An 18431-nucleotide genomic window follows, 5' to 3' on the forward strand; every position below is an offset into this window, starting at 1 on the left:
CTGCATCACACTAGTAGTTAGGAGGATCAGGGCTCCACTATGCTAGATGTTGTACACTCACATAGGGTAGGAAAAGCTGCAGCCTGAAAAAGGAAGCTGAAATAGACCAAGGGTGAGAAGGGAAACAGGTACAAATACATGAAATACCATGCCCAAGATCATACAGCCAGCCACTGGCCAGGGAATAGAAAATTCCTGTCCTGTCAATTCGCTTCTGGCAGAGCTGCTTTAAATTGCTCAGAGGCTGTTAGGTGAAAAAGACTGTATGTGTGTTTACACCTTGGAAAGGCACTGAGAAGATAATACACCATTTATTCATATTTTATTTGTACTCTATACCTGAAGCAAAGTGGAAATGCAAGCTGAATCTTTTTTCTATAATCCTTTTCCCTCTACCCTTTCAAAAATAGCACATATAGAAAACATTGGAGCTTTTCTTTTCAAAGACCGTCACATCAGACTATAAATGCTAAACTAGATGCCCTTCACCCTGCTGCTACAATGCAGCCACTTTCTCAGCTTGAGCGTGTCCATTACCCCTCTATAGCACACAAGCAGCAAACAGGAGCTGGAGAAAGGAAGAGGACAGAGAATACTGTATGCAGGTGGCATTAGGGTGTCAGACTAATTTCATCCCCTGAAGGGTTCAGTTTCAGGTATTGTGAAAACATTCATGTGACGGATTCAGAAAGTCTTTAAAGCAGCGCTGTCCCTTCAAAATATCAGTTGCGAACCTGCTCACTATTTCCCCTGGACTCAGCCATTAGTTACAGAAAGGGCTTTTAAAATGACATGTGAACATCCAGCTGCTGTGTCTGCTTCACTCAGTCCCATGTCTCTGACCATTTTTTATGTGATATAGAAGCAAAACCAACTATGAAGATTCTTTTTGGACATCATCCTGAATGATGCACAAAGGTTACAGTAATAAGCCGGTTGCCATAACATTTCCTGCCTTTGCGTTATGCGTTTTGGCTTCTCTGGCACACAAGAGGTACATTATGGAAAGTGATGTTTGATGAAGTTGGTTTTCTGCATACACATCCCTGGTCTGAGCTGCAATTCTAGGGGATTGTGTGCCATTTGTGTCAGTCTTGTTTGGCTGAGCTTCCCTCGCGAGCTGCCTGTCCATTAAAAGGAGTGTGCGGATGTCCACGCGGAGTCGGATAGCCTGGCGAGAGCGGTTTCCCCTTGCGTTTCCATGCTGCCAGACATCATTCCCTGCAGAGGGATTTGGACTGATGATGCAGTAGGTAAGGGGACGTTACCCCTTAGAAACATGCTTGAAGGGCTGCTGCTCACGTCGCTTCCTGGGTTGGCAACATTTACAGCACTGTTGCTCACTGTCCACAGGCAAGGGTAGTGGCTGGAAAAAAAGCAGTACAAATTGAATTACTTACTTGAAAGCATTTTCCCCTGCACAAGACTTACCACAGTAAAGTCAAGTGCATTATCTGCTAAAAGACAGCTATCCAAATCGAGTTACTAAACTAGATCAGCCTTGTAGATCTTAAGTGAAAAACCACCAGCGACCGTCAGACCTGGTGACCTTGGAGAGAGGCATGGAGAAAAATGCACAAATATATGTGAGGTTTCAAGATTTAAAGATCTTTTTCATGAATGCTTGTGAATTTTAAATAATTGCAGCTGATTTTCCTGGCACCTAAATTAGAGAAGAAATGTGTGCATTTATTTTGGGAAAAGAAGGGTAAATCCCTGATAATTAATTGACTCTCTAGGTCTAAATTCCACCCATTGCTAGAACTGTTTACTGCCCTACTAATAATATTTTTATAATAGAACATGAATTAGATTGTTACATCCCTGCTTGGGAGGACGATCCTCATTTCATGCAGGAGAATAGTGAGGAATATATAGAGAAAACTAATTTGTCTTTAAAACGCTCACAGATTGTAGATACCAGAGTTCTCTGTGGCTGTTCCAAGATCCTGTTTTTCAGCAGTGCTAGGGAAAAACGAAGCTCCCTTTGATTTCAGGGCAGGAGCTAATTAGCTTTTTGGAAAGATCTGTCCAGGAACCTTGAGTCAGGCACTTAGGACATGTTTCAAATCCTGGACGCCGATTAAAGCTTGGAATAAAGTGTGAATCACCAGGGCAGTCCTACAAACCTCACACCTCCTAATAGCAGCAGTTTTCCTGTAACCTTACCTGGGTCCAGGGCTAGCAGCTCCCTTCGTGTGCGGCACTGAGAGCAAATTAGCATGTGGAGAGGATGGCAAAGTCCAGCTGTCATGTCCTGAGAATACCTGAAGATTATTGGTGGAGTTCTCCAACAAATTAACTTGGTGGGTAGGAGGAATAAAAAGCAACAAACAAATCCTCAGTGACTATTGCAGAGACATTGTCTTAAGGCAACAGAACATGGGTAGGCCTGAGGAAGCAATCCCATCATGAGGTTCCTAACCATAGGTAAAAGGACAGAGTTCATGTGTTTATTAAGAGAGTAGCAAGGTGCCATTGTAATTCCAGGTGTGATATATGAGAAGGTACAGCATAATAGACATAGGATATGCTTTTTTGCAAGTCTGACTAATAGTCTTTTTATGACTGGCAATGTTTTGATACAGATTTCCTTATAACTTGAGCTTAAATATTTCCGTGAAACAGGATGACTTACTAAATTATCATTAGTGAGCGGATTACTTTATCCTTACTCTTGTTTCTGGCCAGTTTCCTCTGGTCAAAGTAGAATCAATTTCTGGATCTCTGCACCCAGATCAAGAGAGTGAAACGGACTCAAAAGACCTTCTGGCAATACCAAAATGCCCTCATCTCAAGTCAGCTCCTATCATGTACCTAAGGGCTGCTTCAACTTGAGAGCGCAACTGCTTCACGGCATGACATTGAAAGAAGGCTTGCAATGCTTTTTTTGCATAATTGGGAGCTGTGCTTTAAGCAAGATCACTCACTCTCATTTATAATTAGCAATTACAGTGCACCCAGCTCTTTGCACCTCTTGTTTTGCAGCCTTAAACATGCTCTGTGCATGCAGGGTGCCGTGCCGGTTGTTACAGAGACTCATCATGCTCTTTCCCAGCCTCAGCTCGTGCTTGTTTTAATGCTTATGCTAACCTAAAGCAAGGGTCAGTCAGGCAGAAAGTGTCTGTTCCCTGGAAGCAAAGTAGCATTACAGTTGTACCTGTAGGTGAATGATTTCTCTGCACGTAGGAAGTGGGGTATGGAGCAGCCCGATGCCCTCGCAGTGTTGAGTATCGCTCGCAGCTGTGAGGAGTGTGTGGAGCTGGCAGAGGCAAAGGTCCAGTGTACTGATAATTAGAGCTTCCTGATGCACACATTGTGTCTGGGTTGGAAATCAACCAGCCACCCACTTTGAGGGGAAAGAGAGAAGAAAACTAGTATTGCACTAAGACACTGCAATACAATAAAGTAAGTAACCAGCCTTCTTGCAGAATCAACTGTGCCTCAGAAATACCAAGAAGATTCCAAGATCCTGGTTTATGGAACAACTGACAATTAAAAAAAACCCCAAAATTAATCCCACAACAAAATGAAAACCAACACCCCCAAGCCCCCAAAAGCACCAACCCTAAAAACAAGACCTGAAAACAACTAACAGAAAATGTCACAAACATCAAAGAACAAATGAAAGAAAACCTGTCTATCATTAAAACAAACACAACTTCTGCTCCCCCCATTTTTTTTTACCTATTCACCAATTAAAGGTAATTCTATAGGTGACAAAAATATTCAGAGTTACAAATACAAAAAAATGGGGGAAAAGCCCTAAAAATGTCCTACATCATCTTGATTCTAGATTCCTTTTAATAGTCAAAAACTGGATCATAAGGAAAATGATCCCTCTGCAGAAACTGCCACATTATTTCCTTCTGCAAGGTTTCCTCCATCTTCCTTTTTTTTTGTTTCAAAGGGTCCCTTTCTATGAATGCAATTCAGGACTCAGTGAATGACTGATATGATCCAGTTAAGCAAGTCCCGGGTTCCCAGCACCTATCATATCACACAAAGCTTCCAGCTGACATGAATAAAAACCTTACAGTGAGAATATGTCATATGTTGACCTTCAGAGACTGTTTCTGCAGCATCCTTGGGATGGTTTCTGAAAAGCAAAATACTTAGTGGTAAAACTTCTCATTGAGAAATTACGAAAGAAAGTTAAAAACAGAAGTATTCACTAAAAAATGGAAAAGTAAGATAGAAAGGAGGGAAACCCATCTTCTTTAACCACTTGCTAGGCAGCAGTAGGCTCTTGTGCAGTCTGCCATAAAGGAAACAGGAACTTAGGCTTCATGGCATGCATAAAAATGTCCCTAAGTTTGTGCCAAATTTGAGGGCTGAACCTGGAATTCTAAATCTACCTGTGGGCGCTGTTCCTACTTGCATCAATAGCCTCAGGCTGGCCTCCCACCCAGACCAAGGCAGGGCTCTGCCTCCTGCCCAGCCAGGCAAGTCGAAGGCAGCACTCCCCCTCCGCAGCTGGAAACCCTGACGCTGAGACTCATCAGCTTCTTAAGTGGTGAGAGGAGTGGAAAGAAATACAGATTCTCCTGGGGGCACATGGGACACTTCATGTGTCAGAAGACATAGGGGGTCCAAACAAAATTTATTAGCCATTATGGACTGGAATGCATCATTTGGATGCCTCACTGAATTAGCATGGGTGATGCAAGTGAAACTTTGAAAGATAAACCACAATTCATTTCCGATGGAAGCATCTCTAACATCTTACATAGTTATCACCTACAGGTTACATTCCATAAACACATCACACATCATCACACAGATTTAATAATAGCAGTGTAGTTACATTACAGTTACAGTGCAATTTCACTTTAGTTAATGCTTTTCGACATCTGCAGTTAACTTTTATTCTCCCTGAGCTATCTAATTATGGGATTCTTTGGAGTGTAAGTGCAACCTAGTGAACATATGTGGTGTATGACATTACTGAGGAAGTTCACACCATCTCGTTTCAGGCTTCCTGTGTAGACAGTGCTAAGTCCTAGGATCCCCAAGAGGATATTCACCCACTTCAGACCCTATTGTAATAATTATATAGAGTCTCCCCACTAATATCAGTGCAGTGACTCTGGATGTAAAACAGCAGAAAGAAGATTAAGTTATATAAATTGTCTTTCACACTGTGATGCCACTGTTTTAACCATATCAGCAGCAAAATGCTACTGGAGAAAAAAAAGATGAACTCACCTTTCTTTCGCATCCAGGAAGGCTTTGGCAAAGGGATTATACTTGATTTTGAGAGCTGTTATCTTGAGTTTACAGAAAACAAAGCATGTTAGTGAAGGCAATTTGGAATAGAAACTTGACAAAACATCTTCCAGAGTAATCTAAGTGGAACTGCCTGGTTAGCCTAACAAAACATATCCTCACACGTGATGTTTTCTGGGGCTGGTTAGGAGAGCGCTTTGCTCGTTGCAGTGCTGAGTACAAATCAGTGCCACAGGCAGAACACCAGTTGGGGCAGCCTAATGGCATGGTCCAGTCTGGAAGATCCTGTGGGTAGTGGACCCTTTCAAGAGACTTGAAATAATGAATTCCTAGCAAGTATGTATCAAATCTGCAGCAACAGTAGTTGAGGGATGTGGCACATGATTTAGCAATTTTCACAATCCAGAGCATCCCTCAATTACAGTTTTGGGACTGGGAACAAATTTTCCCATGGAATGTTGTGCTGCTCTGCAATGGTATCTATCATAAGGAGCAGGGTGACACAGGGTTATCTTTATAACTATCAGTCATTGCTGAAGAAAGATAATGGACTTGACTCTAGGGTGTTTTTTCCCAGTAAGGGATTGGGATGCCAGGACAGATGGACCAGTCTGGAATAGCCATGGCAGGATATTAAGCTAAGCCTGGCTTAGCACTGCACCAGACACTAGATTAAGACAATGCTGCACTGCAGAGAGAAGACAGAGTATTAGACTAGATGGAGCATTATACTGCATGGCACTGGTGGGGTAACAAGAAAAGGACCAGTCTGTCCATGCTGATCTTGTAGATGATAAACTTTTAATATATCTCATCAATGGTGACCAAGAGCACAGTGTGGCATTAGCCTACCTCTTCATTTTGATAGGCAGTCACAGCTATGAACTGCGTCTCGGGGAAGGAGCAGTTCATCACCATCCGGTGGGGGCCTCCTACGCGAACTATGTGTACCTGGGGCTCATATTTATGCAGGGAATTCAACATTATCTGCAGGAAACAAAACAGAGAGACCAACCAATGCCACTCTGGTATCCCACAGGTGCTCTTTCGCTCCGGTTCTATAATAGACCACATGTCACCGCTAAACCTCCCCAGTCAGTGATTACGGAGAGCAGAAGGGCAGGTGCCTTCCTCCCTTCTGACGAACCACAGGGCTGAACAAAGTGAGACTTCACTGGACTTTATTCCAGTATTCAGTAAAATATTCAGTATTTATTCTGGTATTTTATTTTAAAGCTTTGGATACAGCAGTATTAGTAAATATTTGTATTAGCAGCTATGGCCTTCAAACCACTGGGCTCCCACTGCACTAGAGGCTGTTGAAACAGTTAACGGGCAATCCCTGTCCTGCTTCTACTATCTGGAAAAATCAGAATCACCATCACCGAAATTAGGCCAGGGGGGAGCTGAGGCAGTCACCTAGTCATCTTTCTGGGCAAGATGAAATGTGTCTTAACAAGCCTTGGCAGTTGTCTCTAACCTGGCATTAAAAGCTGTGAATAGCATCGATTCCACAATACACCTTCCTCAGGAAGTCTATTATATTGCTTAATTCTCTCTACTACAAGAAAAAGGTGTGGGTTTTTTTTTACATCTGTACTTTGGAAAGTGCTGTGTGCATACACACACACATATATATATATGGAAGAACGCAGCCATTAGTGTAAAGCACTGCTCGTCAGGCTATTACTTTCTAATAACACAACAGAAGGGGAAGCTGAAGCACAGAGTGGCGACATCGTTTACCTTAAAACTGTTGTCAAGATTTCAAAAGAAAACAAGTCATTTATTATTTAGTGAATTTTGTTTGGGCTCTGTTTCTCATATGGCTTTTCCTCCCCTGCTTTCTACTTTTTTCCTCTCCACTTCACCATATATACATACCGTGTTCCCCTGTTTTTTCCCCAGGGTCTCTTTGACCCTCCAAGTTGGTCTCCTGTAGCTTTTTTACCCCCATGCATACTTTTCTGAGGCCTTTGACTTTTCTGAGGTCCTGGATGCAGGACAAGAATTTGCAAATTCAGATCCCATTCTATGCGCCACAAGAAATCTTGTGTGTTGATTCCATGTGTGACTTAGGAAAAGTCAACTCATCTTTCTGTTCTCCAGTCTGTAAAAATTGAGATAATTTCCTACCTAATTAGGGTACTAGGCTTATGGAGGCACCTCACAAACCTAATGGAAATAACGGATAGAGAACGTATAATATTTACATGAAAGAAATTGATTCTGGGCTGACAAGTATCATCCAATGTAGGAGTTTTGTACAAAACAAACAAGCAAACAAAAGGTCTTGTGCAACATTTTACCTTTAGATGCATCATCAAAAATAAAACACGAAACAAAACTAATTTTCCTGTTTGCATTTTTAAGGGGTTCAAAGAGAAAGTCACTTATTTCTGGTACATGTGGTTTCTTTCCAAAGGCCAAAGCTGATTCAATAGAATATTGATAATTATCATGATGCAGAAGCAGACATAGTAATTATTTCATTTAGGAGCAGCCTTTTATTCTGCTATCTGACTCCTGCCAACATTCCACTTACACCAAACAACATGGGGGAACACAACAAAAACCTAATACCCGTGACCATTTTTTCCCCCTTCTCTGAAGTCCTATGTAAAAATCCCCAGCACACAAGACCAACTCTGAAAAGCCCCCTGATGATTAAGTAAACCACCGCACTCTGTCTCTCTTAACATCAAGGAGTCCATTAAAATCTGAAAGCGCCAATTAAGGCCTGTTTATTCCTGTTTACATTTGGCCTCCAGAGAATAATTGGCATCTGTGGGTGAAGAGGCCTGTAAGGGCCTCTATAATTACATAAATGCACCCTTGATATTTCTTGATTGGTAGGTGCTTGCAATTGAAGCCAAGAGGTGTATGGGGAAACATCAGGCCATACCTGCCCACTCCCATTGAGCTTGTTGGTAAGTTTAACTTTGCTGAAGGAAATGGCAGCTTTCATCCAATGGGCCCCAAAGTTGGGAGAGTCTGGGTGGATATAGACGCAGCTGTGGTTTGGCGGCTCTGGTTTCCCAGCCGGTACCCATTCTCCATTGACGTACTTCCAGCGGTGGCCATCAGTCGGGGCAAAGTCCAACAGGAAGGAATACATGGCGTTTGGGTCCAAGCCAGACACGCTAATCTTCAAAACAGGGAACATCCGCCTGGCCAGGAAACAAAAAAGGAAACTGGTTTTGAAAGACTCTCCTCGGTATGTTTGTGATTAGGTGAGTGTAAAAAACATCCTCCCTCCACCTAGATTAAGAAGTCTCTTAAAGGTTAATCGTTCATTTTATTCTTACTTTATTTCAATCATTTGGAAAAAAACATGTAATCTCTAAAGTAGGGCACTAAGGTCTTGGTCATGCCAAGAGCTATGAACATAATGAAACGTGTATAGCAGCAGCAGAGTCCATGGGATCTGGTCATTCTAAATACATCCTTACGTCTGGGACAAGAAGGCATAAACAGGATTAAACAGAGTTGAAAATGGCTGAGAAGGTGGAGCTGAACCACAGATTCACTGCATTAACTGCAGAATCCTGTTATAAAGTACATTTTGGTGCTTAGATTCCCCCAAGACCTACTTTGTCTGACTCTGGATACATCCTCTGAAATCATCCAGCAGTCTCCAGCAATCAGGACATAATCCCAGCCAGGTACTCATCACAGTCCAGTTAGATTTATTGACCACGCTACTCTACACAAAAGGTTTTTCTCCCTTCCTTTGAAGGGACAGTCATATTCTATAACCTTTGTAAGCTAAGTCAGTCACTTTCCTCTGTCATTTTCCATGGTTCTTCTGTTAATCCCCAACATCTCCCACTTGAGTAATGGTTTCCAGGTAGCGCTATTCTAAATTCCCTAATAAGTCTGCTACATTTTCCTTGTCTAAAAATACTCCTTTTCTTTATAAGGGTTGTGTCAGGTTAGCCCGGCGTGATTTAAATTTAATAAAATGCCTTTTTAGCTCATTTTCCGTTGTCTTCCACATATTCCATTACTCTTCCCTTCAAAATACATCCTGAATTCTTATTACAGGGGTATATTAAAAAGTCTGTAGTTAGCTGAAATGTGTTTTCTCCCTTTCTTAAGTGCAAGTATTCATGTACTGTCCCACTACCATTACATAAATCTCCAGTTTGAGAAGTCTGGTTAAAATTCTTGCTGTTAGACCTTGCACTTGGCAGTTCTTCCAGTAATTTCCTGACCTCATCAGCTTGATCAGGTTCTTCTGCTTTTAGTTCCACCTTAGATGCAGTGTTGTCCTTTTCTAAGCTCTAAACATCTATCATGCAGTCTTCCCACCATCTTATGCATTTAAAACTGAAATCTTACCTTTGTTTAGTTTTGGGAAAATATTCCTTTTGTGCTTAAAGGTCCAATGCCACCTTTTCTCAATCCCCTTTTAATTGTTATTTTCTCTTTTGTAAAGGAGATTGGCAGGAGCTCACAGCTAGACTTTCAGCATCTGTCTGTCCCAGTACTCGTGTTCCATACCACACATCTTTGAATTGCCATCTCAGTGCCTGAAAGTCTGCAGCAGTAGAGTTAGTAGGGCTCAGTTTCAGGAACTGGAAAATATAGTGGTCAGCAGAACAGAGGAGTCTCCCAACAAAGGTATCCTATTCATTAAGTTTCTTAGCTTGTCAAGGAATACCTATTGTTACTGCAGAGGATTATTATAGCTGTTACATATCACCTCCTACATTCTTCTTACATGAGTAAGAGGCCTCCCTGCCCCAGACACCTCCGTACTGACCTCTCCTGGCAACTGGCATTTTGCCGTGCCACATTTTTATGCACAGGCCAATCAATCTTCAAGCCCCTTTTCTCTACGGGTACCGAGAGACTGGTTAGATCATGCAACCACAGCAATTGCCTGAGGTCCGTGGCCATGGGGCTCAGGTAAGGCAGCTCTCTAGGCTCGGTTAGGTAGCAGTGCAAGATGTCCAAAATACGAAGGGAACTGAAACTCCAGGGTCTCTCAAGGGACACCAAAAGTCTCTGCCCCTGCAGCCATACTCTCCAGTGATACCCACCTGCAGATTGTTGACTCAATCTGCTAGCCTCAATCTCCTATGATATCCCACTCACCACCCACCTTTCTGGACACCTTTATATAGTTGTTGCTGTATACATTCAGCACCTTCTGCTGACAGGAAAAGACAGGATTTGAGAAATTTGAGATTTTTCATCTAATATAAATACGTGGTGATGTAGGGCCAGTAGAACATTGGGAAAGATATATTGAGCCATGATCTTCCTAACTAAATAGAAGCTTAGCCAAGGATTTATATGCTACATTTAATGTGTCGTTCTGACCAGGATGTACCAGCTATCAAACTGGGATGTGATAAAAAGTATGGATGCCTTGCTCCCTGCACCCCCCAGACCCCCAACAGTCAGTCTTCAACGTAACACATTTAGATATTTAGCTGAAGTGGCGGGGAAAATTCATCCACATAAAATTTAATTTCTTTAGATTTCTCAGAACTATTTGTGTTACACACAGATTGTTAATTCCTCTGCCCAAAATGCAGACTTCTCTGCTTTTCTACTTGAGAGGTTTGAGTTTATCCCCAAAAGCCCTATAGACTAATGCCAGAGGAGAATACAGTCGTCGTCGTCTCTAACCTCCTGTATCACAGAGATAGCAGCACTTTCCTGCGTTAACCTGCTTCACACACACACTTAATCCCCACCTCACTTGAACCAGCATGTCTTGACAGTACAGATTCTAACGACGGAAAACCCCACTTGTTCAGCTGATTAAGTGGCTTTACTGTTAAAATCACATTTGTCTGTCTTTTAGCATAGCAAATGATGATGTCTCCAAATTTGTGTCAGTCTGAATGTTTGTTTCAATGATCAGGTAGGTGCACACGTGACCTCCATTTCCACAATAGCTGAGCACTTCAGCCTCTTCAATTTATTTAGAGCAGATCTGCTACAATTACTCCATGGTACAGAATTTGAGTGGGAAGATGTTTGGTATCAAACTTGAACGTGTAGTAACCAGTAAAGTTGCTTCAGCATTTAAGCCTGGAAAGGGCTTCTTTCCCCCCACTCACGTTTGCCTGCATTGATCCACTGTGGATTCTCCCTATATGCAGAGGGGAACAGTAGCACCTTCCTGCCTCCAGGCAATAAATATGGATTGCAAAGTCTCAGGGTAATGCGTAGCTAATGTGGTACAAACACTGAAAGAGAAAACCTGCTCAATCAGAAAACAGAGCGTTTGATATTGAAATGCCAATTGCAATAAATCTGATTAAAATAGAAGACTGATTCCCACTGAATCAGCTGCACCCATTGAGATGTATTTTGTGATATAAGCATGCAGTCTAATTTCATTGATGTCTGTCCTGTTCAGAATGCATCTATCTTCCCCAGGTACCTAGGCATATTGCTATAGCAAGTGATATTACAATGAAGTACGATGCAGCGACGGAGGCATATCTATGTACTAACACTGAAGTCGGTTCGTCTAATTATGACATTTTGGGACCCTCGGTACCAATTAGAGATGACTCAATCACAGAACACAGACTTGTGCATGCTAAAATTTGACACTCGAGGATCACTAATCAATCAGGCTTTCAATCTCTGGGATGCTCCTGTATCAGGTTTCAGTTTAATTTCTGAATTTTGCTAACAATGTGTCTGCACAAACTGTCTTGGTTTTCACACGCAGAAGTTCAGACTGGCTCTTCTTGTTAGTTGTACAACACAGTTTTCAAAAGCGTTCATATACCCTTCAGCAAGAATGACTGAGTTAGTTCTACTGACTTAAACAACAGCAGAATTAGATCAATATTTCTTCTTTTGAGAATCCCTCTGGAGGCAATCACTAGAGAACCTTGAACCTGAAAAAAACTCAGCACGCATAGGAAACTGTCTCAAGTTTGTCTTCCTTTGAATAGCACGGGGTTGTTCAGAGAGCTTTGCTGCAGGCCGCTGTCTGTATCTCCTTTTTTTGGTGCACTGATGTGTTTGTTATGGAAGATACTTTCAGAAATGCAAAAGATCCTTTTCTATAGTCCCTGATGCTACAGGAAGTTTGTTAAAAGGATTTATGCAGATGACAGTGTGACATATTTTTATAATCATTTATTTTGAGATTGCTGTAGTTTGATCATAAAGAACCTACTCCTGCCCCCACTGACATTACTAGAGCTGTCACTGGCTTTCGGAAAAATAGGATCAAGCTGTTAAGGAGTGTGTAAGTTAGAATAAAGAAAAATAAGGTAGCTTACACAATGAAATAAAAAGTCCCCAGGCATATTCAAATAATGAAAGATTCCCTTATCATCATCATAAAAAGATTTTATTTATGCACTCACCTAGACATTTTAGAGAGAAAAAGTATCACCATGCAATCATGATTTACATTAGCTGAGAGAAAAGAAACAGAAAAAACCCTGTTGGTAAGGTGTGATTCTTTGTACCGATTTAATTAATTTGAGGCAAACCTATCTTACCTTATTTTTGGTCACTTAGGCTGCTAAGGAGTCAGGCTAAGCTACTGTACGCTAACTGAAAGTCCGCTCAAGAAGTTTGCTGTAGCCTAACAGCAGTTTTTAAAGTGATTTAAATGAAGCAAAAGCAGCTTCTCGGTGTAAAGAGAACCTCAGCAGAAGATTTCTATCCCTATAGGTTATTAGGAAGAATTGGAATGGCAATAGGCAGTGTTACACCAAGAGCTGACATTTTGGGAAGGTAGCTGTTCTCTCAACAGAATAACTTTGCTGAGCCAACAGGCTAGATTTTTCCTTTTAACTGTTTTCACTTATGTCCCTTGTCAAGCTACAGTCAACAGTAATATCGTCCACAAATTCTGCCATATCAAAGTTTGCAAAATTAATAAAAGACATACCACATGAGTGAATCTTTCTCTCCGTCTCTTAATTCCTCTCTCCAATGCAGATCTCCTGAGAGGTCTCACAAAAGAAACGTGTGCATGTTGAGGGGGAGAAGCGGCAGAGGGGTGGCAAGTGTACATTAAATAAAAACCTTAGTACCACTGTACCAGAAAATCTTATTCTAGTAACTGCCTGTCTGTTGTGGGTTGGACTCTGCTGCCAATTCGGAGCAGAACCCCTGTGGAGAGCCTCCTTCAAGCCAGTGTCTGATTCAGAATTAGTATCCTTCTCGGCAGGTTTTGCACTCTTTCCCTGTGCCTTTCTGTGTCCCCCAAATATGTGAACCATTTACACCACAGTATTTTGTCTTTCTAAAACTGTGTGTGTTAAGCAACATTCCGCACTTGTTTCTAAGGGCACCAGCAACAACTACGGGGCAATACTATTGTGGGACCACGCCACCCGGACTGCACATATGTGCCACGCAGGGCACAGATTTATTGTACCCCATTCTAGTACAGACTGCTTGTACAACCTGTTAATACCCAAGGCCAGAGAGACAGGAACTGCAGCTGGGGATAACACCACCAATCTGTTTCTGTACAGTAATTTGAGGTCTACAGGTAAGGACTTGCTAATTATGGCTGATGATTATTATTAGTAGAAGTCATTCAAAAGGTTTTGAGAGGTATCATCTATTCCCTTGCAAAAGTTCCCTTTCTGTGCAACCTTAAGTCAGTCAATGTATTTCTCCAGCATGTTTCACAAGCAGGAATAAAGGGTGGTAGGAATGGTTTAGCAGTGACCAAAAAAAGAGCAGGGACACCCCATTCTGTTCATATGATGCTTTTAGGGGACTGCGAGGCTGCAGGGATAAAACTGTTACGTGCTCATTGCAGTTCTTTCAAGTCTGCACACACAGTTTATTATTACACCACTTAACCCCCCTGCTGTCATCTACACTTAGCCCACAGTGCTGAGCAGATCACTCACCTGCCGTTCTTGGTCACGATCATCTCATTAGTGACTTCCCTGAATCTCTGCCAAAGCGTCGCATCCTCTAAGACAACCTGGAGCTGTTTCTCAGTGGGGTCGCCTTTGTCTCTCCCAGCCCGGAGTTCACTCTCCACTACGCTGAGTAGCCTGGAAACGGTGCAGTCGCTGGGTTTTTTGCAGCCCAGGTCTGCCATGACGACTGTACTGCCAGAAACTTCAGGTAGCTGTTAAAAGACAAAAATAATGAGCTAAATCGAAAAACGAGTCAGTTCCTTGGGCACTGTCTGACAAACATGCTCTCCTTACCCTTTTGCCACTGACTAGCTCCTTCCTCTGGAAGTCCCAATGGGCAGTGACACCAGCGTGTGGAGGTTTACGCACACACGCCACACAAAAAGAGAACTATCTCCTAATTACCTGTCAGATGGTCAGGTGGGTGGCAGGCTGATGACTCAATTGGCTGCCTTGAAAGAAGAGTCCTCCATCCAAATTAGCATGCTTTTATCTTTTTTCAACCTGAAGTGGGTCTAATTGTTCTGCTTGAGAACCAGGTTTCCATTAATGAAAATTGTTTCATTTCCAGACTGAAACAATGCATGGAAATTGCATTCACGCTGATGCGGACTCTAACTGAAGGAGCTGGTAATAGTCAAGATAGTTACTACAGAGAAGGTAGTCTTAAAATATTTTCACCGGGTATGTTGGATAAATGCATTAACCTCGTTCCTCTGTGTTCCTAAATCAAAATGCAATAGTAAGAGACCCTTCTGCACTGAGGTTTCAATGCACAAGGAGAAGGTAGCATCCCTGCACTCCGCCATCGATGCCTACTGTGTCCATCCCTCGGTCCCACTGTCATTCAGAAAATGCCTGCTGCACCTTACAAGCAGCTGAACTCTCCTCTGGCTGCATTTCCGGGGATGGACCCCATGCTGCTGGGGTTGGGTGTGAGCCTAAATGCCTGAGGCCTGGCATTGCTGACCTGCTCAAGGTTCATCTCGTGCAAAAGCTCCCTCAGCATCCCTAAAACAGGTGTTCCGTCTCACCTCAGGCTGAGACCTTCTCTGACAAGCCTAATCCAACCACACATACCCTCCACAGAGAAGCCACCATTTTACTGAGAAGTCCAACAATGCCAGCACTCAGCGAAGGATATGAGAGGCCTGGGTTCAGTTCAGTGCTAAAGGGTTAAGTGGAGGCCATGTGAATACTGGTGACACATAAACACTGGACTTAGGCACTCAAATACCTTTTTACGTGCCAAATTTCTCCTGATGCGTCTAGCTCCGATAATATCTCTGAAATTTATGGTCTTCTGGATGTGGCACAGGGACTCGATTATGAAAACATACTGTTGGAAGTAATTTTTAGAGAAATATATTTTTGGCTACTTATTGAGAACTTTGCATTTGTTTAATTCAATAGCTCCTGTTGAATTCCTGTGCTTCTGGTTCTTTACTTGGTGGATCACTGATGGGATTTATAAAGACAAGAAAGAGTCTGGCAACTAGTCCTACTAATCCTCAAGCCCTACTTCGAATAAGGATACCAGGCTGCAAGTCCTCAAAACTGCACAACTGCAGGCATGCAGCAATGTGATGTTCTGCCCATCAGGAGACTTTAGGAGAGAACCCTCAATTCCCAACAATCTCAACACCATCAGAAGGTGCAAGCCAGACACATCTGAGGTATTTTTACATCTGGATAATCCCATTCATGCTATTTTCAAACTTCACACTCTAACACATCTTTCCTCTCTTCAGCCTTTATGTACCTTAATTGTCAACTCATAACAAAATTACCTAGATGACTTCATCAGTGAACTCACCTTGTGAGCTACACTAGAAGGTGTCAAATAGCAACTTCTAGTTAATATCCAGCCCACTTGCACTGTCAAACAACTAAAGAATGGACTTTAAAATCTATAGGATATTTAGGTACTTGGAAGCGTGCCATTTCACATTTGGAAAAATAATTGCATCTCAGGTAGTATGTTTGTGTAATATGGAATATCTTTATGTTTAGGTTCTCCTTCTCAAATGCTCAAAGAGGAGAGAGAAGCTACTACTGTAATTTTTCCCTGTATGTGATCAAATGGCATAGCAAATGCATAGGAGGCTATGTGAGATGGATTTTAGTTTCATTATATTATAAATATAAACAAACACAGAAATGAGAGCTGGTTGAAACACTGTGTATTTCAATTCAACAGCTTACATCTGTGTTATTTTGGGATTTAAATTTTTTTTTTTTTTAGTCAAAGCCCTATTTCCATACATCTTTTTTTAGAATTAGTTGCTCAGAAATTAGGAGATTCAAAGTTGAGGCAAGTAAAGAGACAATAGCTCATAAAAGTTGTAATATTTCAGTAGCTACACACTGTTCTTTCTATAGACAAATAAAAAGGGAAGCAGCTTGGTTTTCAGAAGTGCTGACTGCCCATCTGTCCCACAGGGCATCAAGTGGAGTGATACCAGATTCAAGCCTCTGAAAAATCAGATCCAATCTGCCTTTCTCAACATGCTTAAAGCTTAAAGGAAATCAAAAGCATGCAGAAAAGCAACACCAGCTCACATTGGTGGAAGGTTTTCAAAATGAGGAAGAGAAACACTGTCTCCCCAGCAGACACTGGTGAATTGCTAGAGGTAAAGAATACGCTCAGCAAAGATGGATTGGAAAGGGAGGCAGCCACAATACAAAAGAAAGGGAGGTCCTACCCTGAGTGCTTGCCCAAAGCACTCCTGGGACAGAGCTGTGAAGAAGGAAGGATATATGGAAGGAATAGATAATGGATCCATTCCAGTGATGGGCTGTGAAGGAAGTTTTTCACCAATAAGACTGGATTTTTTTACAGCTAGCATCCCTAAGGGAGAAGCATGAAGGCATTTGCTTTGGAGTATCATACTAAAATTTGCTTCCTGCACAATAATAAAATGCACTTTCAGATACTAAAAGTAAGTGACTCTTGGGTGTTTACCATTATCGATCACACAAGGCACACAATGCTTGAAGGTCTTGTCTCCCAGAGGAAAAAAAACCTCACAAGTCTAATCTCTTAAAATACCTGATTTGCACACAGTTTTATAATTTTATAATTATGTTACCATATCTCAGGATGCCTGCAACCACATTTCCCAAAATGAGAGTAGTTACCCGTGGTTGTCCAGCGGGATTAGCCAAACTTCTATTTTCAGTGTGGGGAAGGGGGTTTCAGCTGTAAGAGTTCAGACTAAGAGCAATCTGTGATGTATATAGCAACATATCCAGAAGGCACAGCTCACCACTGGCATATCTTAGAATTAGCCAAAGAAATAACAAGTCTGCATGCACACAAGCAAATGATCAGCTAAATGTGCTTGGGCCTGAGATTTTACTTTAAAATACACATACAGACACATATGGATCATTGAATGGTTTTAATTTGAAGGGACCTTTAAAGGCCATCTAGTTCAACCCCCCTGCAGTGAACAGGGACATCTTCAACTAGATCAGGTTGCTCAGAGCCCCATCCAACCTGACCTGGAATGTCTTCAGGGATGGGGCATCTACCACCTCTCTGGGCAACCTCTGCTAGTGTTTCAACACTCTCATTGTGAAACATTTCTTCCATACATCTAGTCTAAATCCGCCCTCCTTGAGTTTAAAACCATTACCCCTTGTCCTATCACTACAGGCCCTGCTAAAAAGTCTGTCCCCATCTTTCTTAGAAGCTCCCTTAAGTACTGGAAAGCCACAGTAAGGTCTCCCCAGAGTCTTCTCTTCTCCAGGCTCAACAACCCCAACTCTCTCAGCCTGTCCTCACAGGAGAGGTGTTCCAGCCCTCTGATCATTTTGGTGGCCTCCTCTGGACCCGCTCCAACAGGTCCATGTCTTTCCTGAGCCGAGGGCTCCAGAGCTGGACACAGTACCCCTGGTGGGGTCTCACCAGAGAGGAGTAGAGGGGCAGAATCACCTCCCCTGACCTGCTGGCCACGCTGCTTTGGATGCAGCCCAAGATACGGTTGGCCTTCTGGGCTGTGAGCGCACATTGCCGGCTCATGTCCAGTTTTTCCTCCACCAGCACCCCCAAGTCCTTCTTGGTAGGGCTGCTCTCAATCCCTCCATCCCCCAGGCTGTATTGATACTGGGGGTTGCCCTGACCCAGGTGCAGGACCCTGCATTTGGCCTTGTTGAACCTTATGAGGTTCACACGGGCCCATTCCTCGAGCTTGTCCAGGTCCCTCTGGTTGGCTCTGGAATCCCATCCCACACATCAGGCTTCCTCGCATTGTACATTGTCTCTGCTTCACACAGCTGCCATGGGAGAGGTCTGCAGAAAAGAAACCAAAGAGATGG

At 42.5% G+C, this 18431-nt stretch overlaps 1 protein-coding gene across 1 annotated transcript; it reads right to left on the bottom strand.

Annotated features, from left to right (window-relative positions):
- Window positions 1–1131: 1131 nt before the first annotated feature.
- Window positions 1132–14389, bottom strand: TBX19 (T-box transcription factor 19; the record flags this gene model as incomplete). The annotated part of the gene is made up of 8 exons (XM_081998018.1): window positions 14094–14389; window positions 8135–8399; window positions 6082–6216; window positions 5209–5270; window positions 4038–4099; window positions 3161–3262; window positions 2170–2302; window positions 1132–1366 (listed from the first exon to the last, which is right to left on the bottom strand). Exons 1-8 carry the CDS (start codon window positions 14288–14290, stop codon window positions 1132–1134), a joined length of 1191 nt encoding a protein of 396 aa, XP_081854144.1. The 5' UTR covers window positions 14291–14389.
- Window positions 14390–18431: the final 4042 nt, after the last annotated feature.

The sequence above is a fragment of the Phaethon aethereus genome (genome assembly GCF_964289735.1).
Source record: "Phaethon aethereus genome assembly, chromosome: 1".
Classification (NCBI taxonomy): Eukaryota; Metazoa; Chordata; class Aves; order Phaethontiformes; family Phaethontidae; genus Phaethon; species Phaethon aethereus.